This window comes from Phocoena sinus, chromosome 18, assembly GCF_008692025.1.
Source record: "Phocoena sinus isolate mPhoSin1 chromosome 18, mPhoSin1.pri, whole genome shotgun sequence".
Taxonomy (NCBI): Eukaryota; Metazoa; Chordata; class Mammalia; order Artiodactyla; family Phocoenidae; genus Phocoena; species Phocoena sinus.
The window spans coordinates 79,731,215-79,759,202 of NC_045780.1; the positions used below are offsets into that span (position 1 = coordinate 79,731,215).

General features: G+C 43.0%; 1 protein-coding gene across 4 annotated transcripts; it reads left to right on the forward strand.

Annotated features, from left to right (window-relative positions):
* The first annotated feature begins 511 nt into the window (after positions 1-511).
* On the forward strand, positions 512-27,959 carry CDC16 (cell division cycle 16). 4 transcript variants are annotated; one of them, XM_032611247.1, is made up of 18 exons: positions 512-1,033; positions 2,426-2,480; positions 2,582-2,679; positions 3,786-3,824; positions 4,088-4,228; positions 6,395-6,554; positions 7,527-7,618; positions 8,121-8,254; positions 9,095-9,174; positions 10,252-10,301; positions 11,191-11,264; positions 12,871-12,996; positions 17,401-17,553; positions 18,844-18,907; positions 21,366-21,427; positions 22,328-22,463; positions 24,046-24,136; positions 27,481-27,959. In XM_032611247.1, the coding sequence occupies exons 1-18, from the start codon at positions 620-622 to the stop codon at positions 27,738-27,740; spliced, it is 2,229 nt and encodes a 742-aa protein (XP_032467138.1). In that variant the 5' UTR covers positions 512-619; the 3' UTR covers positions 27,741-27,959. The 4 variants fall into 4 exon arrangements, 3 of the variants coding, with proteins under 3 accessions (XP_032467138.1, XP_032467139.1, XP_032467140.1); XM_032611248.1 differs by having other exon boundaries at positions 970-1,184; XM_032611249.1 differs by lacking the exon at positions 512-1,033 and adding an exon at positions 3,273-3,489 and having other exon boundaries at positions 2,457-2,480.
* The last annotated feature ends 29 nt before the right edge of the window (positions 27,960-27,988 follow it).

Sequence of the window (27,988 nt, forward strand, 5' to 3'; positions counted from 1 at the left end):
CCATTGAGATGGAAATCCGCAGTGAGGGAGAGATCGCGGTCAGCTCAGAACGCAGCATAGGCAAGTGGGAATGTATAGCCAAGGAGCCGGGTGGGGGCCCACCAGTAGGAAGTGGCTAAGAGGAAGCATCAGGGTTCGGAGGATTCTCCCTGAAGGTGGGCCAGGGTGATCAGATATCACCTGGGAGACTGTAGTGGATAAGGAAGGTACAGGGTGGGGGATTCTGGCTAAACCGACATCAGAATTCTTGCAAAAATTGGACAAGGCAGAAAGGAACATGGAAGTCCAAAAGCCAGGCCTAGCTGAAAAAAGTTCGGGGAGCCCGGGCAGACTTTGGTCAATGAGAGAATCTGTCAACGGAATCATACAACATGAGGTCCTTTGCGGTTGGTCTCTCTCACTCAGCATAAGGTTCATACATGTGTCAACAGCTCAAGGTTCATACATATGTCAACAGCTCATTCACTGTTGCTGCTGAATAATGTTCCACTGTATGGATCCAAGGTTTTACTAGACCCGCTTTTCCAGTTCTTACTCGTTTTTGATCACAGGTTCCTCTGAGGTTAAGGAATGAGCCTTTGGGTTTTGCCAAAAGACAGTCTGAAAGGGACACTTGGCCATGGCGACCACAGGCAGAACTTCTACATCACGTGCCGGGACAGCGTGTGCACCCACCGGTCCGCACAACCAGCCTCTGAGGTGGTTACCGCCGTTTTTACACGGGAAATGCGAGTCACACTCGGAACCACGGAACCCGCGGGGCGTAGCTGCCAAGCTCCCGCCTCCGAACGAGCTAATCAGCGAATCGCGCACGGACACGTCATTGGCTGCGCGTCCGCGGCGGCTTGAGTTGCAGAGGAAAGGCGTCCACGGCCGCACGAGAACCCCGGCCACCCGAGGGCCAAGAGAGAGCCTCGGCACTAACGGCGCGCAGCCCGTTTCCGTCGCCAGGAGGGACGCGGTTGCGGAGGACTTCCGGGGCGGGGCCGGGCCGGGAACGGAAGTTTCCGGGCGGCGCGCGCGGCCGGGTGGGGTCGGTCCCGGGCTTGGGGCTTGGGGCTGTGGCGGCGCGGGGGCCGGGTCTGCCCGCTGGGCAGCAGGAGGGAGGGTGCGCGCCGGACCCCGGCCACGCAGCCATGAACCTGGAGCGGCTGCGGAAGCGCGTCCGGCAGTACCTGGACCAGGTGGGCGGCCCGATCCGGGGAGCGCGGGCCGGGGCTCGGGAGGCAGCAGGGGCGGCTGCTGTCGGGGTGTTGGCGGCGCGCGGTCCTAAGGGCCTGGGCTTTGGTGGTAGAGCCCCCGAACGGAGGGGTCGAGCCCCCCGCCTTGTGCAGCCGGGAGGCTGAGGAACGCTGAGCGTGAAGCCACTAATGCGCGCGGCGAGCCTTACACGTGTTCAAGCCCCGCTCCGCAGCCGGCCCACCCCGGACACAGAGGTGCTCAGTACATACTTCGTGCTAGGTGGAAGGTGAAGGATTATTTTAGGATAAAAGTTGCGGGGTGGCCTGTGAGTTTAGTTAGCTAATAGAAAATTTTTGAAAAGTTTAGTTGTCATTTTTATTTGGCCGAATTTAACTGAATAAAGATAAAAACAAATCTGTAGTCTCAAAATCAGTACTTTAAAAAGTTCCTGTTAACTACACTTTCATTCCCTGTACTCCTCTTGAATGAACAGCAAACAGTGTTTAAGGGAAAGAAATGTTTCCAGAATCAGCAGCATAAGTTTAATCTGCGATGGCACTTAGTTTTTGTAAAATGTACGCTCTCCCAATAAATTGGAAACCAAGAAGGGGAGAGAAAAGCGTGTTCACGGTGAACTGTTCGATGTGAAATGTATCAGCTGAATGTTTGGCAGCACGCTGAAGGGCTGCATTTTGCTTTGCCGTAAGTCAGCTGAATTGAATAAATGCTTCCTGCGCATTTTTTCTCTGGCTCTGGGGATGCAGTGAGGAAGGAGACAGGCCTGGTTCCACCCTCCAGGCACTAACATTGAGCAGATTTGTAACCGTCCCAGAAGCATTCCTCCTCCCAAATTGACTGGCAGCAGAGTTGCTGGTTTGCATCCGGGAGGACTGAGGCAAAGACTGAGAACCTTACTAACGGCTAGATGTTGCAAAATGATCACTTAAGTTATCTACTTCTTTAGACACCTGCTGATACAATTTTGCAATGTATAAGTTAAAAAAAACTACCTTCTTCAACTGTATATATCAAAGGTCTTCCAATAATATTTTTATTGCACCATTGAACTAAAAGTCACCTACTTGAGGTATAAGATAGAGATATGACTGATAGACCCTTTACTACACGTAAAAATTATTGTACTGAGATGTTGATTTATTATATAGCATTCTAATAATACCTGTGTGTAAAGCTATTGAAGTAACAGGGCAATTACCGCTTTTTTGTTTGTTTTTGGATACAGCAGCAGTATCAGAGTGCTCTATTTTGGGCAGATAAAGTAGCCTCACTCTCTCATGGTAAGTGACAGATTCTGATTTTTTTTTTCTGATTTCTCTATCCTTAAAAAACTTTCTACTTTACCTTGCACCTCTGACCATTTATGTAATTTTCCCTCCAGAGGAACCCCAGGACATTTACTGGTTGGCTCAGTGTCTTTACCTGACAGCCCAGTATCATAGAGCAGCTCATGCACTTCGGTCACGAAAACTGGACAAAGTAAGTGATTGTATGAACCTTAAAGCTTTTTAAAAATGTTATTAGATTAGTATTTTAGGTATATGTTCTTATGTCAAAATTTTTTAAGGATTCAATTTTTCATATTAAATGTAAAGAGAAAATTTCTTGTGTACGTTTATTTTTTCTTTGGCCGTGACGCACGGCGTAAGGGATCTTAGTTCCCTGACCAGGGATTGAACCCGCGCCCCCCTGCATTAGAAGGGCAGAGTCTTAACCACTGGACCACTAGGGAAGTCCAAGAGAAAATTTCATATTCCTAATCTCGGTCACTTTGTTTTTCCCTCCCCCCACCCCCCATCTAGTCACTAAGTTTTGAAAATTCTGTTTCCTAAATAGCTCTGAGAGTATGGATAGTCCTTTCTATCTCATTACCATTCATACATGTCAGGCCTGTAATTTGTCTGTTTTGTTGTTTTAGCCTCCCTCCTTTCTCTTTTCTCCAGTAACATCTTTCCCACACCCCACCTTCCTTGTCTCCAGTTCATCTTTTAAACTGTCAGAGGGTGGTCTTCCTAAAACAGATCTGATCACATCACTCACAGTGTAACTCAGTGATTTCCTATTGCCTACAGGATAAAGTCAGATGCATTCATAGGCACCCCAGGTGCTTCTTGATTTCTCTCCAGTCTGTGTCTGACCCAGCACCACCATCAGTGCATGGAATGTGTATCCAGTCATGCTGACTGCTTGCAGTTCCTTAGATGTGTGACAGTTATTCAGACTCAGTGCTGGAATGCTGACCAACTCCTAAGTTACCCTCTCCCCTGGAGATGTTTTCTTATTCAACTGGTTAGTATTTTTTATGCGATTCTTTCATAGTTTATGAAAGAAACTATGTGCTGTGTTTATGTCTCCCCTGCCACAACCTCCTTGAGGGCAGGTCCCTATTCCTTTTTGAATCCTTGGTGACTGGTAAACAGTAGGTTCATGATGAATATGGGTTAAAAAGACTGTTTTTTTTTCCCTGCGAGAGTAAAAGAGGAATTATGAAAATGGCTTTCTTCACTTCGTGGTTATAGTTTCCTTTTTGATTGAAGATGCATATTATCTTGATCACTTTTTTAATAGATTAATTTCTTTCCTAGTTGTATGAAGCATGTCGCTACCTTGCAGCTAGATGCCATGTAAGTGTGCTCTCAGTTTGTTTTATTCGATAAAGGTTTAATGATGTGAATGTTACACATCCCTCCCATGAGTGTGAGAATTCAAAATACTGACTCTCCATTTACTAAAAGCTCATATGCATGAAGAAAATTCAACTTTAGACATTTTAAATTTAAGTAATGAGTGGGTGTAATATTTATTACCCTTTTAAAATCTACTGTGATTGTGTGTGTATCTAGCGTCAGAAGTCATGGCTGACAAACGCTATTTCTGTTTTCTGCAGTTTGCTGCAAAAGAACACCAGCAGGCTCTTGACATTCTTGATCTGGAGGAGCCGATCAGCAAAAGACTGTTTGGGAAATGCTTGAAGGATGAAAGTAGCTTGAAAGACCCCTCCAGTGACTGGGAAATGTCACAGTCCTCAGTAAGTAACGCTGTGGTAACCGTGCTTCCGTAACATCGGTAAGAATTGCCCACATGGTAGGGCAAATGTAAATCACCTTCTTTTACTTGAGTACAATCATGTTAAAATAGTTTGATTGCCAACTTACTTAATTTTCCCAGCCCAAGAAGATTCTGAGACATTTCTGAGCCATCAGTTACAAGTTGTAATTGTGTCCTCAGATGCTGGAATCTGAAATAGGCAGACTTAAGCTCTTTCTTCTTACATTTGATACCTTAAACTCCTCCCCACAGGTGGAATAATATTTTCCCTTCTTACTGTATTTCAACAGTGTTTTGTACTTACCCCCAAGAAACCTTGATTACCTTAGACGGTTTCTTTCCAGGGAGTGGTGTGGTGTTACTGTTCATGTTATTTTGTGTATTTCAGTTTGTATACTTCATGCCTGCATAGAATTGCAAATTCCTTGCTGGCAGAGATTATACTGATACAATGTAACATGGTAAATACCATCCACGGTCAGATTGCTAATCCGGACTCTTAACTTTTTTTTTTTTTTTTCTTTTCTTTTTTTTAACAGCTTTCTTGAGATGTAATTCACATAGCATGCAATTCATGCATTTGAAGTGCATAGTACCTCGGTTTTTAATATATACGCTGAGCTGTACAACCCTTACCACAGTCCGTTTGAGAACATTTTTTTTTTTTACTTCAGCGAGAAACCCTGTACCCTTTAGCTGTTACCCACCAATCCCCCATTTCCCAGTTGTTCTTTATAACATGTCTATGAAGGAACTTGGTTACTCTACTGTTCGTCTCAAGAAGGTGGGAATACTATACATTATTAGGTTTTTTTTTCTTTTTAAGAAGCACATTTTTGTGTGAAGTAATACATTTATGAGGGAGTTGAGGATTATCATTATTCTTGGACCACTTATCCATTAACTGCTAAGAAATGCATGATTTATTTGTAATGCATTATTTATTTTGAGTTTACTTTTTTTAATAACTCATAGGATACTGCATAGGTCTAAGATTCTCTCATAATGTCCTCTACTATTTTTGAATTGTGATTTTATGATGAATCCCATTATCAATTTTATTTATTTATTTTTTTAGTGGTTTGAGAGACGGCAATTTTTATTTATTTATTTGTTTGTTTATTTTTGGCTGCGTTGGGTCTTCGTTGCTGCGTGCATGCTTTCTCTAGTTGTGGCGAGCGGGGGCTGCACTTGGTTGCGGTGCACGGGCCTCTCATTGCGGTGGCTTCTCTTGTTGCGGAGCATAGGCTCTAGGCGCGAGGGCTTCAGTAATTGTGGCTCTCGGGCTCTTGAGCACAGGCTCAGTAGTTGTGGCGCACGGGCTTAGTTTGCTCCGTGGCATGTGGGATCTTCCCGGACCAGGGCTCAAACCCGTGTCCCCTGCATTGGCAGGCGGATTCTTAACCACTGTGCCACCAGGGAAGTCCCCATTACCAATTTTAGCTGCATCTCTGGACCATCTTTAAGCTCACTTGTTTGTTTTTTGAGGTTCAGAATCTGGAACATAAATCAGATTTCTGCAGCCTCCTGTTAATGGTAGTAGTGAGGTGGCTGCTGTGTGAGCAGCTTACTGTGTGCTGGCTACCGATGGTACCACCTCTGATCCTTACAGAGCCTGTGCGTTAGATGAGGGGAGGAAACTGAGTCATGAGAGGTTAGAGCATTGTCCAGGGTCACTCGTAAGTGTCACAGCTGGGATTTGAGCTCAGGTCTGTCCAGTTCCCAAAGGCCACGCTCCTAACCCCTGTGCTGCATTGCTGCCGGTTTTCTAATATTTACTAAGGTTCGTTCATTGAGATCTACCTATCAAACGGTCTTCGTGTTTGATTTAATATACGTATGCTCTGTATGCTGTCTCTAAATCATTACCCTATTTGAGACAGAACAAGTAATGAACAAAGTAGCAGTAACGTGTAAGCTAGTTATAAAGGTTTGTTGAAGTGAGGAGAGCCTAAGGAAGATAGATGAGAGAAGTTTTACTTTGCTTTTATGTTTCTATTAATTTATATTGTGTGACATTGGATGGAGCACATCCTTTTAGATGTAAAAAAAAAAAAGTCTTAGCCTTCAGACAATATATGATTTTTGATAAAAAATTCATTTCAGTAGTGCTGACTTAGTATGTCACTCATCATTTTTCCAACAGATAAAGAGTTCTATTTGTCTTTTACGAGGAAAAATCTATGATGCTCTAGATAACCGAACCCTCGCTACTTACAGCTATAAAGAAGCTTTGAAGCTTGACGTCTACTGCTTTGAAGCATTTGATCTTTTAACGTCACACCACATGTTGACAGCCCAAGAAGGTTTGGAGACCCAGGTGTTTTTATGTTTAGCACAATTAATACTGTTTCGATTTTTTTTTTTTCTGAAATCTGTAGAATCAAGAGCAGGCTATTACGTACAGGTTTAAACTTCCTTCGCATCTTCAAACATGAAGCACGTCCTAAAATACAATATTGTGCCGTGCTCCTTGCAGTCAGAATCTTCAGGGATTGAGATGTGATGAGTGATTTAAAGTTGTAAAGAACTCAGGATCTGATTCAGTAATTTCCAACATGGCTGCTCTTTAAACCCCCAGGAGTTTTAAAAACATCATTGTGCAGGTCCTAACTCCAGACCAGTGGAATCAGAATCTGGTGGCGGGGCCCTGGCATCAGATGGTTTACAGCTCCCAGACGATCCTGAGATCCATCGAGGGCTGAGAACCATTGACCTAGTATGTTGCCAGTGGTGTGAGGTGGATAAACAAGAGAAACAGAAAGTGGAGGTGTTGTATTAATGGCATTCAGACATTTTAGCCTAATGCGTGGTTTTCAGCCAGGGTGATTTTGCCCCCTAGAGGACATTTGGCAGTGTCTGGGCAGAGTTTCATTGTCACAGCTTGCAGGTGGGTGGGGCGTGGGCGGTTGCCGCTGGCATCTAGTGGGTAGAGGCCAGAGGTCCTGCACACATCCTACAGTGCGTAGGACAGGCAGCACAGCAGAGAATTGTCCCCACGGTGTCCGTAGTGCTGAGGGTGGGTAAGTGGCTTGGTGGTTCTTAAGTCTGGTGATGACTAGAATTGCCTGGCAGGTGCATGCAGAGCCCTCAAGGTGATTCCTATTACCTGGGTCTGGAACCACTGTCTTAGTTTTCTCCAGTTCATTCTATCTCGTTATTTTCTCTTTTGAGCTCAATTTACTTAAGCCAAGAACTATAGAAGAATATTTTTCATTGCTGATTTTTCCTCCCCATAAATACTGTGAGGACGTTCCTTTTTTCTCAATATTTTTTAGAAAAAGAGCTTCTTGAATCACTACCTCTTAGCCAGCTCTGTACTGAAGAACAGGAATTGCTACGTTTTCTATTTGAGAACAAATTGAAAAAGGTAAGTAAAAACACCAAGTTAGTATTTGCTTTGTATACGCATCTTATTTCATTCAATTTGTCCTCTGTTCTTTCACAGGTTAAGAATTTAGAAATTAATTTTTATCACTTTAGCACATTTGCAAGGACAGATTTAGATGATTTAAAATATATGATATGATTCCCGAAAATGCTTCCCAAAATATCTGTCTTCCTCCCGGGAACAGCTCATACTTTTAAAAGATGGAACTATCAGATAATCAACGATGTGTGAAGATGAGGAGTTTTTCCTCATGCTTCCTAAACTACTATTTTGTAAAATGCTTCCTGCCATGGAATTCTGTGATAAAATTGAGAGGAGAATTAGACTTGCTGAGAGGAGTACTGGTGATACTTGAAGTTAGAAAAGTTTCGAGCATCTCACAGGTGTCATGGTGTTAAACCTTGAAACACTCGGGCCACGTTGGGTCTGCCTTTGGATTCGGCGCTGCACGCTGAGTCATGTTCGCATTTCTCTGTTTCAGTATAATAAACCTAGAGAAACTGTCATCCCCGAGTCTGTAGATGGTTTGCAGGAGAATCTGGATGTGGTCGTGTCTTTAGCTGAAAGACGTTATTATAACTGTGATTTTAAAATGTGCTACAAGCTGACTTCTGTGTAAGTACGTCCACTTATTTTTGTGCAGGAACGTAAGAGTTTAGTCCATTTTACATGAGAAATATGTGGGACCTGCTTTCTGAATGATGCCAAACGGATGGATGATCATTTAAGCTGCCTTTTCCATTTGCAGAGTACAGGGGGGTGGGAGTGGGGGGGCGTGTCATCTCAAAAGAGCAATACACTGACACAGGTGTATGCACATTTGTTGCTTTATTCTATTAACTCGGGAGTATCCTGTCCCTCCCGGGAGATAATTTGCAAGTTTGAGAATACCGTCTGGCACGTAGTTTCATAAAGTCCGTTCTGTCTTGAAGCAGAGGCTGATAAAATCCTATAGGTACTGGGTGTCAGGCTCACTAACTGGCCAGGCCTCCTCCCCCAGCACCAGTCTTTCCATGTGCATAGTTCACACTTGTCCTTTACATGTACTGTTCTTAATGGATCTTTCGGGTTGCTTAAAATCCTTGAATTCACTAAAATTTTAACTGACAGATAGTTAGGATTCATTTAATATTTCGTATTATTTTTGATCCTTCTAAATAATTAGACCGCTTATTTTATGTGGTACAGTTCTGTTAGCTTAAAGTAAATGTATGTGGTGATGTTTATTTTTATTGATCCTGAATAAATCAAGATTTTCCCTTTCATTTAAAACTTAATCATTGCCTTAACTGAACAAGTCTGAAGATAATGGAGTTAAGAAAGTAAAAATGTATTCTAGCCCACAGTATTGTATGTCATGTGGTAATGACTGTTTGGATAGGCATAGCTAATTGCAGCGAGCGCCGTTACATACTGTTTGTACGTATGTACATAGTGTGTTTCTTTAACTTTCAGAGTAATGGAAAAAGATCCTTTCCATGCAAATTGTTTACCTGTACATATAGGGACACTTGTGGAGCTGAATAAAGCAAATGGTAAGAATTTCTTTAAATTAAAATAATAATTTTTAAGACAAAAAATATTCTGTACCTCTGGAAATTCTGTCTCACAAATCCTGGACAATTCAGATTGCAGGTTAACAACTGGGGGAGGAAATGCTTATCCAAGTAACCAGCAGTCTCTTCTGTTATCCCAGCAGAGCACACTGTTTCTATATCCCTAATTCCTGCTTCCTTTTCTCAAATGTAATTTGTGCTTCAAGGTGTGTTAGCTTTAGAGCATTGGGTGCCAGGTGTGCCTTTTCCCTTTTTCTTGTAAAATCCAAAAGAAAGCTGGTATGGCAGGAGTCAGTAGCTGTTTAGAAACGGGAAGGGGGCAGACTTTTTGCTCACATTTTCCATATTCTGGAAACATTTACAGGGTTTGGACTGTATTTGCCCTTAAATCTTCTAAACTGACTCGTCAGCTCGGTCAGGAGGAAAACTAGCCAGGCACCCCAGCTCTGGGCCCCTGCTGCTCCAGGCATGGCCTGTGGGCCAGCAGCATCGCGCCTCCGGGGAGTTTGCTGGAAGTGCAGGCTCTCTAGCCGCCCTGGGCTGTTGAGCCCTAAGAGAGTCGTCGTGACATGCCGGGACTTTGTGTTACCCAGGGGCACATCATCTTGCTGGTTCCATAAACGGGAGGCTTTGGTCAACCAGATTGGCTGTGGGTGGTCAAGACGGTCTGTATTGGCCTGTGGAGTAAGAAACCTGGGCTTCAAGACAGGCGAGGCCCCTTGAAATAGCCTCTTAAGCACGTGGAGTGCTTTGTCGTGTGCCTCTCACCCAGGCTGCTAGTCACTCGATAAGCGCTCAGCGCCCACTTAGGGCCTGGAGTGGGCTGAGGGATTGGAGGTGGGGGTACGTGAAACAGCCGTAGTATCTGCTCCGTGGAGTTTCTATATGGCATTAGGTAAATGGATTTTGTATCCAGGAAGAAAGAAAAGTATGAAATCATTGCTGCGAGAACAAGATTTATATGATTGTGAAGAGCTGTAACTGGGGGAAACTCATATCTTAAAGTTCATTTGCTGTGAATAATTTTATTCTTTTTTTTCTTTTTCTCTAATGTAGAACTTTTCTATCTTTCTCATAAATTGGTGGATTTATATCCTAGTAATCCTGTAAGTAAATATAAACTTTTTCCCTTATAGTGTCTTTTTTCTTACCTGAACTTTACGAAAATACTTAACAGGTGTTTAGACAGAGGCTAAATTTAAATTCAAGCAGATAATGTTTTATTTTAAGGTGTTGGAGCAGAATCTCCTAGTGCTTATGATAATTAGAAGCAGCATTCACTTTTTCAATTCATGGAAGTATATTTTTTTAGTATATAACTTAAAAATCTTTATTTTTATGATTACAGATATTGTATATGCATATTATTTTGAAATAGCTAACATACAGAAAAATTAAATATTGAAAGTGAAAGTCATACTCATACCTCTCATAAGCAACGCTAATAACTGCTTGGTAGCTTTCTCACATTACATGTATGATAACTTACTGAATTACGCACTGAATTGAATCATTGTGTCTCCCAAACTGCCGTGGATCAGAATGAAGACGTAGAAATTGAAAATGGAATCAGGAACCATGTCCTTAAAGACAAAAGTCAGGGGTCAGGGTTTAAGTCTCAGACAAGAATCTGCACCCCAGACCAGTGTGAAAACAATTTATAAAGAGGCGAAACCAGTGCAAGAGAAGTCAGCTGAAGAGGTGGAATCTGTAGAACCAAGGTGGGGTGGGGAAGACACAGTGCAGGTGGGAGGCTGGGACTCAGGCTGACTTTGCCATAGGAAGAGATTCAGATGCTGCAGGGGTGCAATGGGAAGCACCTGGAGCAAGAGCTGTAGAGAGTCTGGCCTCGTGTCACCCAGGACCCTTAGTAGACAGCCTGTCTCAGCGACGTTTCTGACTTGAACTAGAGTATATGCTGGGACCTCTGACTTGTTACAGATTCCCGGTTCAAGGTTAAGCGTCTTTGGTCATGGTACGTTTTAAACTTTTTAGGTGTCTTGGTTTGCAGTGGGGTGCTATTATCTCATGGTCGGTCATAAAAATGAACATGCCAGAAGATATCTCAGGTATGAACTTACTGTCTTCCTCCCTCTGTAGTGAACCTACAGGAAGTAATTTCTTGGTCATCTGCTTTAATGCAGTAATTAGTAGTACTTTTAAAAGCAGTATGAAAGAATAAAGGTTTTCTTCAGATTCCATTCAGTTGTGTCCATTATTTACCCTGCTCTTTATAAGATGCCATGAGGGGAGATAAAAGTAGTCAGTGGTATAGACCTTGTCCTCAAGGAGCTTATGATGTATTTAAACTTTTATTTATAAATGAGAATAAATATGAAAAAATAGGGAATAATACAAAGTATTTCGAAAGTTTTTTTATTTATAGAGATACTATTAACCTCTTACTCTTAGGACTTCTTTTGTTAATAGTTGTGAAATTACATGACACTTTATGTGAGGTTAGGGTCACTAAATGTGACTATAAAACAGAACTCTTGGCATAGTGAACTGGTTTATGTAAGGATCTGCTGTGGTTTTAGCTTGAGGAGCTCCATGCAGCCCAATCAAACTACTTAACCAGTGCTATTCAATTACACGAGTACAGAAATATGTCTAATAATACCTGTGACTTCCTCCATGTGAACGAAATAGAAAATGGATCTGTGGTGAAGTTCATAAACTTTGGACACAGACTTGAATTCTAATCCAGATTCTGCCACTTAACTAGCTATAATTCCTTGGGAGAGTTCATTTCTCCTACCTTCCCTTTCTTCTGTGAAAATGGGAATTGCTGAGATGACAGGAGAGGATCCTGCACTAGGAAAGCATTAGGGCGAGCTCTCTGGTTGGTGGGCTGCTAAGCGTTTTAGAAGAAGGGCGCTTGTGTTCTTTTCGGGAGCGGCGCGCCTCGTGCTGTAATGGTTCCTTTGACTGTGCTTCTCTCACTTAGTGTGCTTATTCAGTGATGAATTCTACGTGAAACAGGGAACAGTTGGGTAAAAGAAAACTTAGAAAGTAAAATGCTAAGACGTGGGAATCTCACCTTTTGTATTTTCTATGTTTGTTTTGTGGGTCACCTAGTTGAAGACTATTTAAGACTGTGTAAACAGTCCAGTCCACAGAACCAGCATGAATCTCTTAATCATCTGTAGGACGTCACTTAACCTTCCCAGCCTCCGTATACTTACCGTTAAAATATAAATAGTAATTTATTTATATAAATATAAATAGTAATTTATTTATAATTTATATATAAATTTATTTATTTATATAAATTTATATAAATATAAATAGTAATTTATCTTGAAGGTTATGAGGATTAGGTGATGCATATAAGGCACACTTCCTTAAGTGGTTGCTGCTACCACCGTTTATCTACTAGGTTTTGAAATGAAGCTCCTGGATTAAGTAATATTTGTAAATTCTATACAGAAAGCTAACGGGCTCCACTATAGTACCTAAGAAGTTGTGGACCTCTCCTATAATTACTTAAAAAGTTGCTTGTACTATTAAACATTTTATTTCAAGTGAATTAACATAAATGTTACATTAGCGTTTAATATGTTGACAACTCATTCATTAATTCTGATGTCCTTGAAACCGTGAACTTACATAATATTAACCTAACAATTGAAGAATAAATATTACGCACTCGAATGAAATCTCTCGTTTTAGCAAAGCTACGACGCTGGAGAAGACCTACGGGCCAGCATGGATCGCTTATGGGCATTCGTTCGCAGTCGAGAGTGAGCATGACCAAGCGATGGCTGCTTACTTCACGGCAGCGCAGCTGATGAAAGGGTGCGCAGAGCAGGTCGCTTAAGCAAAGCGACATTTCGTTACTACTGTCTCTGCCATTTGGCTGTTAAACTAAACAAAAGAATACTGTATCATGTTAGTAGCCTATGATTGTGAAATAACTGTGGAAGTGAGAGGGAAAGAAGCTGGTGTAGTGGTTTTGCCTAGCAGTTTACCTTAACCAATACAAAAGGGGGCTAACAAGTTAGGCTAAGGGAACAGGATAGGGTGGAAGCTGCTTTTCACATGCTCATATAAGAATGAAAGTATTCGTGAGCAGAGTTATTATTTACATCCTACTCATGTCCAGAAGGTATTTACGTGGCCCAGCTCACTACTCAGTTCAGGACTGAGTTTGCCGGTGTTGTAGATTTATGTCAGTGTTAGATGTGTTGGCAGTAGCCGGTGTGCCCTGAGAGCATACGGTACTTTGGGGAGCAGAGAATTGCTGTTGTTCCTGTTGACTCTTTGGATTTGCCATCGGTTTTACTGTGCCTCGTTCTCTTGTGCGGGCTGCTTCTGCTGCCTGCCGCCCCACCTCTGCGTGGAGAGGTAGTGGGAGTGCCGGGGTGCAGAGGGCTGGTCTGGAGCCAGACTGCCTGGTGATCTTGGCCAGCTGTGTACCTCTTGAAGAATAGGAATCATGGCAACACTTAACACCTAGGCTTGCTGTGAGGGATAGTTGAGGTAATTCCAGTTTCCGACACATAGAAAGCACTCAGTGAAAGTTGGCTGCCTTAACTTGTCTGTTCGAATTTCATCTGGTTAGGTTTGCTTTACCTTTCCAGACTGTCAGACTCATTTTGGCACCCAGTCCTGCATCTATATTATTTATGGCCCCAGCTTTTTTAGTTATGTTAAATTTGATATGTATGACTTTGATATCTAACTAGCTGTCCATGAAAATATCGTAAAAGACGTAGCTCCCTGACTGCGTTAGCCAGCTCAGGCTGCCATAACAAAACGCCATACACTGGGGGGTTTAAACAGAAGCAGTTTATTTTCTCCCGGTTCTAAGGCTGGCTGGCCGGCTGGCTGATTGGGTTCTGGGGTGGGGTGGGGGGTGCTCTTCCCGGCTGCCTTCTCACTGTGTCCTCACAGGGCAGAGAGCTAGGTCTAGTGTCTCGTACAAGGGCACCAGCCCCGCCATATTAGGGCCTCACCTTCATGCCCTCACTATTTATGTCGTTTGTTATGTTGACCTTTTTTACCATTTCAAGTTCTCTTCATTTGTCCTTGTGGATTTGAGATACTGTCTGGTGTCGCTTCCTTACCCCAGTACAGCTTTGCTCCTGCCACTTCCTTTGTGCCGTTAGTGGTAAACATTACATCTCTACATACATTAGGCCTAATCACACTGTTTCACACAATTGCTTTCTAAGTCAGTCAAGAGAAGAAAGATGAAATGTAATCACTTCTACTGGTACTGTGTTTTTCATTTGATTTTTTCATTTGTGGATTTGAATTACTGTCTGGGGTCACTTCTTTCACCCTTAAGAACTTCCTTCAGTATTTCTTGTAAGGTGAGTCTGCAACAAAATTTCTCAGTTTTTGTGTCCCTGAAAATGTCTTAATTTCACCTTCATTTTCAAGGGATAGTTTTGCTGGATATAAAATTCTTGGTTGTCCTTTTTCTTTCAGTATTTTGAGTGTCATCCATTGCCTTCTTGGCCTCCGGGTATTTGGTTAGAAGTCAGGTGATCAGGGAGCTCATGTGTTATATTTTGTTACTGCTTTAAAGATGTTTATCTACATATTTATTTAGTGTTTTCCAGTGGTTTGACTATGGTTTGTCTAGGTGAGGATTACTTGGGAGTTTTCTGAGCTTTGGGGTGTGTTTGGCCTACATGTTCTTTGGTGTCAGATATTTTCTTTACCCTTACTTTCTCCCCTCGCCTCCAGGGCTCTCTTTACACACATGTTGGGATGCTTGGTGGTGTCTCCCAACTCGATGCGACTGTTGTTTTCCGCCATTCTTTTATCTTTCTGTTCCTCAGACTGGGTAATCTCATTTGACCTTATTCATGTTTGATGATTTCCTCTGCCTGTTCAAACTGCTGATGAACCCTTCTAGTGAATTTATTTATTTTGTTTTTCAACTCCAGGTTTTCTGATCGTTTGTTATAATTTTTACCTTTTGTTGTTCTGTTTGGTGAGGCATTGTTCTCATAGTTTAGTTTTCTAGACGTAATTTCCTTTAGTTCTTTGGATATTTAAAATAGCTTATTTAAAGTGTTTTTCTAGTAAGCCCAGTGTATGGTCTTCCTCCAGGGTAGTTTCTATTGCCTGCTTTTATCCCCTTATGTATTGCCATACTTTCTTGTTTCTTTCCATGTCTCTTTATTTTTTGTTGAAACTGGACGTTTAAAGTAATATAATGTGGCAGTTCTGGAAATCACATTTACCCTGCACCACCCCAGGGTTTGTTGTTGCTATTTGTTGTGGCTGTTTGGTGACTTTGCTGGGCTTTTAAAAATTTTGTAAAGTCTGTGTCCTTTGTCACCTGAGGCCAGTGAAGCCTCTGCTCAGTTAGCTCAGGGCTTCTTTTCATATCTTGAGCCGAGTTTCCCCCCCTTTTCTGAAGGACCCTGTACGTGTATAGGGGCATGTCTTCAGTGTTCCCATGGTTGGTAATTCTGCCTTAGCCCTCTCCAATTCCTGCTTGCACTGAGCCTCAGGGGCATCCAGAGATGAGAGATTAGGGCCTTCTCCAGCCTTTCCTGTGCGTGCATATGGTCCTGTGTGTGGCCTTCTGGTGTAGCTGCCTCAGGTTAATGTTAAACATTGTTTTCAACAAATGCCTTGCGGGTAGACATTTCTCTGCACGAGCTCTGAGTCAGGTCAAATAAGACAGCTGTGAATGGGACTTTTCCAGGGAGCTGCTAGATATGTCAAATAGTGACAGGTAGGGCTTCCCTGGTGGCGCAGTGGTTGAGAGTCCGCCTGCCGATGCAGGGGACACGGGTTCGTGCCCCGGTGTGGGAGGATCCCACATGCCGCGGAGCGGCTGGGCCCGTGAGCCGTGGCCACTGAGCCTGCGCGTCCGGAGCCTGTTGCTCCGCAGCGGGAGAGGCCACAACAGTGAGAGGCCCGCGTACCGCAAAAAAAAAAAAAAAAAAAAAAAAAAAAAATAGTGACAGGTCTCTGTGGGGTATTTCAGAAGCTCCAAACTAATTTTTGTCCCCTCAAGTGGCTGTCAGACTGCTGATTTTCTAGGCTAATGTGGTGCTGGGGAAAGGGAGATGGGAATCAGACAAGTTAAATGTCATAGAGTTTGCTGCTCTTACTGAGATTCAGCTGTTTTTCTAGAATAAATACCCCTCAGATTGCTGTAAGCCTTTGGTTAGCTTGCAAAGTTCTAGAAATGTTTATTTTGACAATTGTTGGCAGTGTTCTCGCTGCTCCTATGGAGGAATAGATTTTTTTTTTTTTTTTTTTTTTGCGGTACGCGGGCCTCTCACTGTTGCGGCCCCTCCCGTTGCGGAGCACAGGCTCCGGACGCGCAGGCTCAGCGGCCATGGCTCACGGGCCCAGCCGCTCCATGGCATGTGGGATCTTCCCGGACCGGGGCACAAATCCGCGTCCCCTGCATCGGCAGGCGGACTCTCAACCACTGCGCCACCAGGGAAGCCCGAGGAATAGATTTTTGGAGCTCCTTCCTGTGCATTTCACATTTCCTCCAGGTACATCCGTAAAGGTTCTTCATGACCCTTCTGTAGATGCTACAGTTGTAACTTGAGTCATGATTCTAGATTAGAGCCCGGGCACCTCCCAGCCAGGCAGTCAGTATTCACTGACATTGTCAGATCCATCTTTGGGGAAAGGTTATCTTACTGTGATCACTGGTCTGCCAGGGTGAAGAGATGGAAATTCAATTAAAACTACTCTGCCTACAACTGTTTTCAGAGGGTATGAGAGTAGAATACACATGACATAATTCAGAGCTCTGCAGCATAGAACTGATAATAACCGATAGTGGAGACTCACACGAGGGGTGGGGGGTGGTCTAGCTGGAAGTCCGAAGCAGCTGCGTAGAGGCAAGTGGAATTGAGCACAGCCATGAGGGTCTGTGTTGCTGAGTCAGTGAGGGAGGAAGGCGGTCTTGGCTGGGCCTGGGTGCTGGCACAGTGGGGCCTGCCCTTCTGCTTTGCAGGGGTTTTGTTTCATCTCTTTACTGTAGAATAATGAAAAGTAAGGGTGAATAGGTTGCTGGTAGATTTTAGAAGTGGCAGCTGATTAGTCTAAGAGCCTATTAGATATTCATTAAATATTAGTAAATGAAGTGTCAGAAAACAAGTAAGCGCTCTATTTTTGGCTATGTTAAAATTATTTTGCAGACAGGATTTGAAATCTGCTGAACTGTAAAGTTTTGAGTGTTGAATATGTGAAATTTTCCAATATTTTTAGGTGTCATTTGCCAATGCTTTATATTGGATTAGAATATGGATTGACCAATAACTCAAAATTGGCCGAAAGATTCTTTGGCCAAGCTCTAAGCATCGCACCAGAAGACCCTTTTGTTATGCATGAGGTTGGCGTGGTCGCGTTTCAAAATGGAGAGTAAGTACTGAAAGGCCAGAGGCCCCTCTGCTTCCCTTTTGTACAGAGAGCAAAACCTCAGTCACCAGAGTTTAGCCCATCAGAGTGGCTCTTCATAGACGTTTCATTTTAGGAGAAGGAGGCGAACAGGTAAAAAACGAAAATAGCGAGTGTTATCTTGGAATTCTTTAAAAATACTAAACCTGGGTTTTGGTCCCCTGTGCTGTGGGCTGTCACAAGCTCTTAGGTCCTGGACTGGACAGTTGTTGCCAACTCTGTTAAGTCACTGGACCCCTCAGGGTGGCCTGGAGACACTGCAGAATCCCTAGTCGTCTCTTTGTTGACTAGGAATTGGATTCATACATCTGAGAAAGATTTCTTACAATTTTGGAACAAAAATGTTTCCTTTGCAGATAATCCAAAAATTAAGCCAATTAGAATGGCCCAGTCTCTGAGTTTCCTGGTCAGTAGTTGAGGCTCACCGTAGTCTTGGATATTTATAGAATAAGCAATTCGGCGTCTTACTCAAAGAGGGGACTATCTGTAGTCCTTTGCACTGAACTGTACTTAAATTTTAAAACAGTAAATTAGTGCTACTGTAGTGTTTTTGTGGCATTTGTGTGTATTCTAAAAATTCGGTTATCTAATATTTATAAAAGAGTTTGGAGCCTTTTCAAATAATCTTTAGTAACAATTTCATATACAGTCAATTTATTTATAGTCTGTTTTATGCCCTTTTCCCTTTTTTGTGCTTTATGTTGGTTATTTTACAGTTTAAAATGATCCCCAAGCGGAATGCCGAAGTGCTGTCTAGTGTCCTAAGCTCAGGAAGGCTGCGATATGCTTTGGTCGGAATACAGGTGTTAGATAAGCTTTGTTCAGGCGTCAGTTACAGTGCTTTTGGCTTGAGTTCAGTGTTAACAGATCAACAATATACGTCAAGTGAGGTGTTGCCGAACAGAAGCACACGTGAAACCAGGTCCATTGAACAGTTGGTGAGCGTGTGAGCAGGGGATTGTAGTTTTTCCACTGGGAGCAGTGGTTTGGTGTTGGCTAAAGTAGTGTTAACAGTGCCTTTATAGAACCTAATTACTGAGAATATGCTGTATCTCCTAAAATCTTGAACTCTTGTGATGTTAATGCCATAAAAGTAATCATTTATCTCACTTAAATTTGACTTTTAAAAAACTGCTTACAGAAGTTTACCTCATTTCATTTTAATATTACTGGAAAGAGATATTCAGATTTTTCTTAAAATGTTTATACATGCTAATTTTGAATAAACTGTAACTTTTCCCCCCTCTATTTTAGGTGGAAAACAGCGGAAAAATGGTTTCTCGATGCTTTGGAAAAAATTAAAGCAATTGGGAATGAGGTATTCTATATAATATCTGTAATACACACACACACTCATAAGTGTGTTTAGTATTGAATGAGGAAGATCATATTAGACCGTCTGTCTTACCTAGAATACAATAACCTAATATTTATCATAGCAGATGTTTGTTAATGTTTGTCTTGTCATGGTATGAAGTGTTCTGTTACATGGTACAAAATGAGTCTTTCTCATTGAGAGGGTAGGTGTTGGCTCTTTGCTTCTTAAGAGGCTCTAGTTTTGATCTGTGGGCGTAATCAGAGTATATTCCATGATTATTTGATACGGGGAATATGTGATGATACATGGAAGCTGGTAGGCACTGTAGCATCTGACTTGTCCTTGTCCAGAACCTCTTTGACCAATGGGTACATGTAGCAGCAGATCCCACTTCTGCAGGAATGGGGCCAAATGTCATTAAAATTAGACCTATCACTGCTCTTCCTCACCTGATACTTAGTATATATTTAGATCTTTAACCAGGTTCTGTCGTATGAGAGGCGCATGGATTTGTGCTCATGAATTAACCTTCCAGCTATCGTGGATGTGTAAACACTGGTATTATATTAAATGCTGACAGTTTGAGACGCTGTAAACTTCTGTAGGTCAGAGATTTGCACGTTGTTGCTCTTTGGTTCCTGATTCTTTTATTCACGCCTGTGTTGTCTTACTCTGTTCTGATTATCACTTCCCAGTGTCCTTCTGTTCCTGCCCCCAGGAACACTTGCCCACAGCATACATCTTCCTTGGCTATAAGTTCCTCTTTACTGAGACAGACGCAGCTCCCCTGGGCTCCCTGCCAGGTGGCGGTTTACTTGTCCCTGTAGACACGGCTTTGTTTATTTTGGTCTCTTCTTAATTGTCATGTGAACCTAAAAACACTATATACCTGTGTGTTTGCGCACGTATGTATATAAAGCAGGTCTGCCACAGCTCAGTCTTGGGTGGTCGGGATAATGCATGTGTTTCTGTTGATATAGGGTGGCCACTTATCACCTTGCCCATTTTCAGAGAATTGAATCCCTTAGGACCTTGCTCCCTGGACTGCAGCAGCCGCATCAGCGTCACCTGGGAGCTCGTTAGAAGTGCAGAACTTCATATCTGCTGAACCAAAATCTGCAGTTTTAGCAAGACCCCCGGGTGCTTCTCACGCACAGGAAAGTTTGAGATGCACTGTCATGAGCCGCACCTGAAGTTGCGATTATACGCCTTTGATGATAGGAGACACTTAGGGTTCCTGCAGACATTTAAAGTAATGGTCTAAATACAAAAGCACAATCCTATTAAGCTTTCAAAATGCTCATTAAACAGTTATACGAGGAGGGGAAGATATTGTGCGATTTAGTTGTAAACTGCAGCAAATGGCAGAGTAGCCCAGGAAAGCAGGTGTGTCGAAGAATCGCAGAGGGTTTGTTCCATTCACGTGGGCAGTGCCTTCCAGAGCTGGGCTCAGGGCAGTTAGAGGGTGTGACCAGGTCTGTTTATTCCCTTAGTTCTGACTTACTGCTGCGTGTCGACTGTGTCCTAAGCGCTGAGCTAGGGGTTGGGAGGCAACAGAAAACTGGTTTGCTGTTGATGCCCTCAGATCAGTGCAGATAAATAAATCGCCAGTAATAACGCAGTGCACAGAAAGGGCTGTGATTGAGGAAGTAAAGGACTCCACACAGACTCGATGGTCGGTCAAGGAGGCCTCTGGGTTCAAGGAAATACACCTCGGTCCTAAAGGATGGATGCTAGCCGGGCAAAAGTAAGGAAGAGGGTATTTCAGGTGTAGAGAATGGTATGTGCAAAACTGGAGCCAACTCAGTATGGCTTGGATTTTCAGTTCACAGAGAACGTCAAGAAGTGGGGCAGGAGGGGTAAGTGTGGGTCTTCAAGGGCCTTGAAGATGACGTTAGAGTTTGCACCTTGTCGAGAGGTGGCGGGACAGTAGGAGCTTTAAGACAGGTGGCGTGGTCAGACTCATATGATGGGGCCCAGACAAGACGTGTTAGTGATGGGGGTGGCGTTCTGATGAGGGGGCTGATAAGCCATCCCCGGAGGGGTCAGGGGTGACGTGGTGCTGTGTGCTGAGTGGCAGAGCACCAGAGGGGTGAGGTCGGGGAGCTGGGCTGGCGGGAGAGCGGACAAGACGTCAGCATGTGGTGTGCTGGACTTGAAGTGCTTGTGAGGTTGCCAGGTAGCAACATTACTAGGCAGACGGAAAGCTCTGGGCTGGAGGTACAAAATCTGAAGTTCTTTGGCATAGATGGGCTCTTTGACAAAATAGTGCTAATAAAATAACGCTCAGGAAGTGTCTTCTAGTAGGAAAGCTGGAAAAGCAACTCAACAGTCTTGCCTAGTGCTGTGCGAGCACCGGGAGAGAGCCCCTCTCGCACAGAGGAGTGCAGTCATGCAGTGCAAACGGGTCAGGATGAAAAGTAGCTTGTAATCATGGGTCTGATGTGCTTTGTTTTAGGTAACAGTTGACAAATGGGAACCTTTGTTGAACAACTTGGGCCATGTCTGCAGAAAACTTAAGTAAGTGAAGTAAAGCATTTTCAGAAATATTCTTTGTGAGTAAAAGTTTACTTAATTTTGTGTAGCTCTTTTCCACATTTTTGTTTAGCTTTCTTGTACTTGGCTACTCAGATGTAACAAGCACAAAACAAATGTTTTTATTACCTCTGTTGGTATAATTCTATTTTAGAAATATATTGAGAATTATAATGACTTCTATTTTCTAGGATTAAAAAATTTTAGTGTTCAAAATTAATTTAGAAGAATTAGGACAGTAGGAGCTAATTAAAGCCATATCCATATCCTAACTCACTCTTCTCCTCCAGATACCAGTTTTATGGTGTGATGATTGATGTGATAATAGATGACAATTGAAAAAGAGATTCTTTGGTTAAATAAGTTTGGGAACCTCGGGGTTATTCAAAATTTAGCAGGTTTTTCAGGATTTCTTGCAGTCTTTACTATGCGTTATGAACTGCAGCATTTCCCAAGCATTATTAAGCACAAAACCTTTTTTCACAAGAGTTTTTACAGAGCAAGTATTGCAGAGAATTTGGGGAAATGCTGCTCCAAGTAACTCCTGTAGACCTTAAAGCAAAACAGTTTGGTTGCTTTTAACCATCCCTGGTGTAGGAGGCTTGATTTCACATAAAAGAGGTCTTGCTGTGCGATGGGGCATAGGCCCAAGGGTCAAGAATGGCATTCAGCTGGTAGCCCTGCAGGAGTGCCCACCCTCAGCTGGAAGGCAGGAAGACCCACTGAAGATACGCAGTGGATGCGAAGGACCGTTGCCGTCTAGACTGTTTCTCTGATATAGGAAAGTGGTTCTTACGTGCCTACATCAAGGAGTACCCACTGCGCCCACTGACTGCTTTCTCTCTTTCTTCCTGTTCTCCTCTCCTCCCTCGTCTTCTCTCCCAGGAAGTATGCTGAAGCCTTGGACTACCACCGGCAGGCACTGGTGTTGATTCCTCAGAATGCATCCACCTATTCTGCCATAGGGTATATCCATAGTCTGATGGGCAACTTTGAAAATGCCGTGGACTATTTCCACACAGTACGTCTTTCGTCTTTTGTTTGTACCTAACTTTAAATCCGGTTAACAGTTACCACTTTTTTTAAAAGACGTTTTCTAGGCAACGTTTTGTTACCTTACAGAAGTGCAGTTTAAATTTTACATTTTAAAACTCCTCAGGCCACCTTGTATTTTATTCTTGTCTTTGCAGAGAAAAGTCCGTGAATGTCGTGTAGTAACTCCTCACATTAGAGCAGATGTGAACCTTGTCCTGAGTGTCAGTGAGAAACACAAGTGTCCAGGAGCGTTTGTCAGCGCAGCTGAGCTGGGTGTACATCTGAGGAGCCCTTTGGGAACTCCATTCTTTCTATTTATGACTTAAAAGTAATTCCCTTAGATCATGTTTGTAGATGAGCAAAGCTTGTGCATTCATCACTGGGAAAGACTCTCCCCTTAATCCATATGCAGTATTTCATCAGCTCTACGCCACCATTAATAAGCGAGGTGACCACACACAAAAATTCGCTGCCGTTTACACTTTATCATAATTCCTTCCTATCGCTTAGTTTTTCTGTACTTAGAAAAAGTGCTCTTTTGGACATATTAGGACATAAATTTTTATCAGGGATCACTTTACTACCTACATAAAAAAGAAGGTATAAGTGAAATAAATAGTTAAGATATTCATTCTTCCCATTCAGAGTTTGCTCCTAAATCACTTCTGTACCAGGCGGTCATTCCTGTTTTCCCAAAACTGTGTCCGCGTGCCAGTGCACATGCCCCGTTTCACTCAGGTTCCTCCCAGCCAGAGACATTGGCTCTGTCAGAAGGTGTCACCAAAAGGTTGTCAGACAACAACCACAAGTCCAGTATCTTCTGTAGGTGTTCTTCAGGGGGTTTGTGGTCTAGTCTGTGCTCTTGGTGTGGCCGCCAAGCCCACATTGCTGTCACAGACTCCCGTATCATGGCTGTGCCCGGCGGACAGCAGTAGTAAGAATCCACCTGTTGAAAGACTTCCCAAGTTCAGAAATGCTAGAATTTGAAAAAATGTGCGTCTTAGAATCGATGAAATAACCGTTTTTGGAGAAAGAGATAAAATTTGAGAAAATGCAATATTTCAAAGATAAATTTGTGAGTGATAGATTCATAACTGGTTTTCAAAGGTCGGTTAGAGATTTTCAGGTAAAGTGAAGTCCTGAAGTGCCACTGAGATAACCAGAATACTTTCTGAGCAGGCAGAAGTGTTTAGAAGTGTTAGTAGTTTTTGTGATCTTTCAAATGTCTGTATTTGAACATTGTGTAATTTACCTCTCTTCTATGATTTAATTAATACAGAAGTCTTTGAAGGCTTTTTGTGGAGATACAGGTTTTAAAATCTTTTTTGAGGAGGGGATTTCGAACGTAAACAATAACATAGTGTAATGACCCTCCGCGTACCCATCACCCAATTTCAACAGTCTCAACTATTGGCTACTCATGTTAACTGTATCCTCACTAACAGCCTCCCTCTACCTCTACCCTGGGTTCCCTGGAGTATTTAGAAACGAGTCCTGTGAGAATGTTTTACACCAAAGAGAAGGAGACAAATTTTCTTGTAATAACCGTGCTGAATCTTTTCTGGCAGGCCCTTGGTCTTAGGCGAGATGATACATTTTCTGTTACAATGCTTGGTCATTGCATTGAAATGTACATTGGTGATTCTGAAGCTTATATTGGTAAGATTATAATTATTCTTATTGACGTTGTATTCCATTTTTTAGATTGTTGTATATCTCTTTTTAGGTTTCTCAAATTCTCATGTAAAGTTCTAAGTTCATCTTTCTAATGATTCTAGCTACATTAATATTAAGAAACTCCATTTATTTCAGTGGAACAACGTGTGGGAATTAATGATTCATTAAGTATCCATTCGGTTTAAAGTTGAGTACTTGCTGTATGCAAAATACAGTTATAGAATATGTGTAAAGCACTGTGATGTACAACAATCGATCTAATTGCATAATTGAAAAAAATCTTAAGACAGATTTTTCTAATAAGTAAATGAAAGGGCTCTTGCCTTAATATTTTACAATGCAGAGCATAGCGTGTAAATCTTTGCACTTCAGTGGACTGTTAAGTTGGCTTACGTTCACATTACAATGCTGTGTAGTTCTTTAAATTTTTTTTAATGATTAGCAAGTCATAAGGTAAGTTGGTATGGAGTTGCTGTACTTGGGTGCCCACTTAGTTACGAACATTGTAAGGGAAAGAGCATTGCAGTGAGGTTCCATCTTGAGAGCCGGACTTTGGGGTAGGCAAAGACTTCTTTAACAGGGTGTGAAAGCAGAAGAGGAAAAAGTGTTAAATTAGGCTTCAATAAAAGTAAAAACTTGAGAGCAAACTGGCACATTAGAGACCGAGAGAAGTCCCTCACAACACATAAACTCATCAAAGAACTTGCGTCTAGAATACAAAAAGTCCTATGCATAATCCTACAATGAGTAGAAATTCCATCAAAAATGGACAAAATACTTGAACAGGAATTTCACCAAAGAGGTTATTCAGGTAATTACAAAATAAATGAAGGTGCTCAGTATCATTACTTGCCAGTAAAGTGAAATAAAAACCATAACAAGGGCTTCCCTGGTGGCGCAGTGGTTGAGAGTCCGCCTGCCAATGCAGGGGACACGGGTTCGAGCCCTGGTCCGGGAAGATCCCACATGCCGCGGAGCAGCTAAGCCCACGCACCACAACTACTGAGCCTGCGCTCTAGAGCCCGCGAGCCACAACTGCTGAGCTCACGTGCCACAACTACTGAAGCCCGCGCGCCTAGAGCCCGTGCTGCACAACAAGAGGAGCCACTGCAGTGAGAAGCCCGCGCACCGCAACGAAGAGTAGCCCCCGCGCGCCGCAACTAGAGAGAGCCTGTGCGCAGCAACAGAGACCCAACGCAGCCAAAAATAAATAAATAAATAAAATTAAATTAAAACAAAAAAACACAATAAAACACACCGTAATGAGGCACCACTATAAACCTGCCAGAATGGCTAAAAGTGAAAAATACTGACTGGTAGTACCTAGTGTTGGCAGTGGCACGGAGCAGCTGGAATCCTCGTACATTATTGATTATTGGCGGGGTTATAAACGGGTCAGAGCTCTTTGGGAAACTGTTTAACAGCACATCTGCTAAAGTTAAACAGGCCTTTCCTGCCTAACACACCACTCCGGCCAGTTTCCCACAGTCCTGTGGGTCGGTTCATGGCTCTTTCGCTGGTCTTCACTTGGAGGGGCTGATGGTCCAAGATGGCCTCATACACAGGGGGACCTCAGTGACACAGCTGGGCTTCTCCATGGGTCTTTAACCCAGGCTTCTTCATAGCATGGTCGTCTCAGGGTCCTGAGGGACAAGAACTAAAGCATCGGGACCCTCTGGAAGCTGGAAGTTGCACAGATCACTTCCATCACGTTCTCTTCATCAGAATGAGTCGTGATTAAGTGCACCGTCAACACGGGAGGGCTTATTCAAGGGCGTGGGGGCGGGGAGGTGAGACTCACTGGGGGCGATCGAGGCAGTGGCCTTCCGTGCTGGCCTTACAGTGGAGGCAGCTCTGCTCCCAGGCTTATGCCCGAGAGAAGCAGGTGCCTCGGTAAGCCAGAAGTCACACGCGGGATTGTCCACAGCGGCTTCTTTCCCACAGCAGCTCACTGGAGATAGCCGAGGTCCAGCAGTAGGAGAGCGGAGAACACTGCACAGTTAGAAGAGCTAACGACTGAATCGTGTAACACACATGAGTCTCACCAGTTTTGACCAGAAAAGAATATATGCTGATTGATTCCATTTATACAAAGATTGGTAATTACCAGAACTAATCAGTGGTGATAGAAGAGCGAGAGCAGCGACTAAAAGGGAAGGTTCACTAGAGGGCCCTCAGGTGGTTTTCTAGGAGCTGGAAATGTTCGCTTCTGGTCTGGTGGTGGTGATGTGGATGTGTACATATGTGAAAATTCATCCAGCTGTGCACACTTCACAGTTTGTATGTTACGCCTCAATTTTTAAAACTTGAAAAGACCTTGGGTTGAAATCTCAGGTCTGCCACCCAGTAGCCCTGTGGCTTTGGGGCAAGTGTGAGCCTCAGTTTCCACATTTGTCCAGGGAGGAGTTGTGAAGCTTAAACGCAAAAGTCTTACAAGGCTAAGAAAGGTGTGGAGATACAGTACTGAATAAGACGGACGTTTTGCCTGTCCTCACAAAGGTAATGGTCTTAGAAAGGAGATTTCCAAGTGTATTGTTCATTACATACTAGTTTATTTTATTGAGGTAAAATTGACATATAATGTTGTATTAAATTCAGGTGTACAACATAATTTAATACTCGTAAGCATTGTGAAATGACCACCACAGTAAGTCTAATTAACATCTGTCACAAAACATAGTTAGAAAAAATTTTTTCTTGCAATGAGAACTTTTAAGGTCTATTCTCTTAGCAACTTCTGGATATGTAATACAGTATTATTAACTGTGATCGCCATGCTGTACTATTCTTATCTTAAGAAGACTTGGATGTTATTATCTGTTAAAACATCTATTACTGAAAGCTATTAGTTTGAACTTCGTAAAATTGTCATTTTGTTTATGTCGGGAATGATTGGACCTGGTACATCCATTATTCTCACGATTTTGATTTGTAGACAATGTATTTCCCTTCACTGTGTTTCTGTATACCTGAGGCTTGTGACTGCACCAGGGCCAAGCGCCCGCCGGCAGTTCTCCGTGTGCAGCAGCTGAGGAAGCACCGCGCACAGGCTTCTGTCGGTGCCAGACTCGCTTTGGGGATGGGGCGGCTGCTGGGCCCAGTGGAGCTGAGCCTGCACGTGCTTCTGGGAGTCTCCCCACAATCTCCCTTCGTCCCCAAGATCAAAGGAGCAGGGGCATGATGGGAACGCTTCTCCTCCTTAGCTATGCGTGTGCTCTTACAAGGACATCTGACCTAAACGATAGAGCAGTGTCATGTATTGGTGGAAATGACAGGTAAATGGAATTTCTTATTTTGTTCTTACTGTGGCATTTCTCTCTTTTTAGGAGCAGACATCAAAGACAAATTAAAATGTTACGACTTTGATGTGCATACAATGAAGACGTTAAAGAACATTATTTCACCTCCGTGGGATTTCAGGGAATTTGAAGTAGAAAAACAGACAGTGGAAGAAGCAGGGCTTGCACCATTAGAAACCTCAAGGAAAACTCCAGATTCCAGACCTTCCTTGGAAGAAACCTTTGAAATTGAAATGAATGAAAGTGACATGATGTTAGAGACACCTATGTCAGACCACAGTACGTGATTCCAGACGGGTCCCAGTTCCCCCGTGTCCTAGAGTAGGTCAGTGTTTCCTCTCATCCTTGTCTTTAAAATGTGCCATTTCTCAACATGCATCCAGACCCCACCTCTGCATCTAGGAATGGAGACCTGCCTTAAGAGCCTGGATCGCACACCTTTGCAACAGCTGTTTTCTGATCCTACAGAACAGTTATACAAAGTGAAATAAAGAAAGTAAACCATGTCTTAGGTCGTTTTTTCTTTTTCAATAGA